The 1197-nt window shown below is 56.3% G+C and overlaps 1 protein-coding gene across 1 annotated transcript in view; it reads left to right on the top strand.

Annotated features, from left to right (window-relative positions):
* The window catches only part of Phf2 (PHD finger protein 2), a 66034-nt gene that overhangs the window by 51477 nt on the left and 13360 nt on the right, over nucleotides 1-1197 (top strand). Inside the window, exon 9 of the mRNA XM_029547370.1 lies at nucleotides 1074-1194. Within this exon, the coding sequence (XP_029403230.1) occupies nucleotides 1074-1194 (121 nt within the window). The remainder of the gene's footprint in view (nucleotides 1-1073; nucleotides 1195-1197) is intronic.

Below are 1197 nucleotides of genomic sequence, written 5' to 3'. Positions count from 1 at the left end.
CACGCGCGTGTTTGTCTGAGGGAATAGGGGATGGGTCGGGAAGATCCCAAGCCTGTGTCCTGTGGAACACATGGTAGACCCTCCCTCCAGGCTGGCCTAAGCTGGCCTGCTAATACTAACCATGACTGGGTCAGCCTGGGGTCACTGGCCCCAGGGCTACATTCCCTCAGGAGTTTGGACAAGGACAACTTCCTGTTAACCTGAAAAGGGCAGGGAGAGTCCCAGGAAGCAGCTGGTGTGATGACCACACATCTGGGTCTGGACAGAAAGTGCTAGGGATACAGCTGTGGCTCTTGCCACCCTGCAACCGTGCAGCCTGGTGTGGGTGCAGCCTCTCAGCTAACAACCTGCATTGTAATCTGGGGACCCCTTTCCTTCCTCGTGTTTTCCCAAGATCCTGTGCACTGCTTTCCCTAGCTGGTGAGAGCTGCTTCTCAAAGACCGCAGGATGACAGACTCTTGTTTGCTTTCTCTCCTTGCCTAGGTTGTGGCTGCAGAGGGAGAAATGGGTCTGGCTTAGCCTAGGGTAACCCTGTGATATTGTTTCCTACTATGGCTCTCACTCTTCAGAGCAGCCATGTGCCCGCCTGCTACTTGAGGGATGAGGGGTCCCTTCTAGGTCAGAGAGAACAAGTGGGAGGCTCAGAGGACCTTGAGGCAGAGGCCAGGTAGGGAATCATGTCCATGGCCTGTCTTCACCCATGTGTGGTCCTGCTAGGTGGAGACAAGCCACAGGCATAGTTCCCTCCCTTCTGGGACCATCCTATGACTACCATCTCCTTGAGACTCAAAGCTGGGATAGTTCAGGGGTCCTTCTCACCTCAACCACATGATCATAAAGAGAGCCAACTGGCTCATATCCACTCCACAGCCAGTTAGGNGGGGGGGGGGGGGCTCAGGTGAGGTCATCTTGATGCATTTTCCACTAGCAGAGGTCACTCACTGAGAGCCTTGTTCTGGGGTGCTGCCCCATGGCACACCATGCCTTGCTCCATGGCAGCTGCCCCTCCCCTCCCCCCCCAAAGTGGCCCTGGCCCTGGCTGGGTAGACACAGAATGACTTAGGCACTGCAGTGGCCAGGTTGACCCTGACCCCATGGTTCCACAGGCTTTGGCAGAGCACGAGGACGAACTCCCAGAGCACTTCAGGCCTTCACAGCTCATCAAGGACCTGGCTAAAGAGATCAGGCTCAGCGAG

Source organism: Mus pahari, chromosome 16 (genome assembly GCF_900095145.1).
Source record: "Mus pahari chromosome 16, PAHARI_EIJ_v1.1, whole genome shotgun sequence".
Taxonomy (NCBI): Eukaryota; Metazoa; Chordata; class Mammalia; order Rodentia; family Muridae; genus Mus; species Mus pahari.
This window is presented reverse-complemented; position numbering and strand designations above follow the sequence as displayed.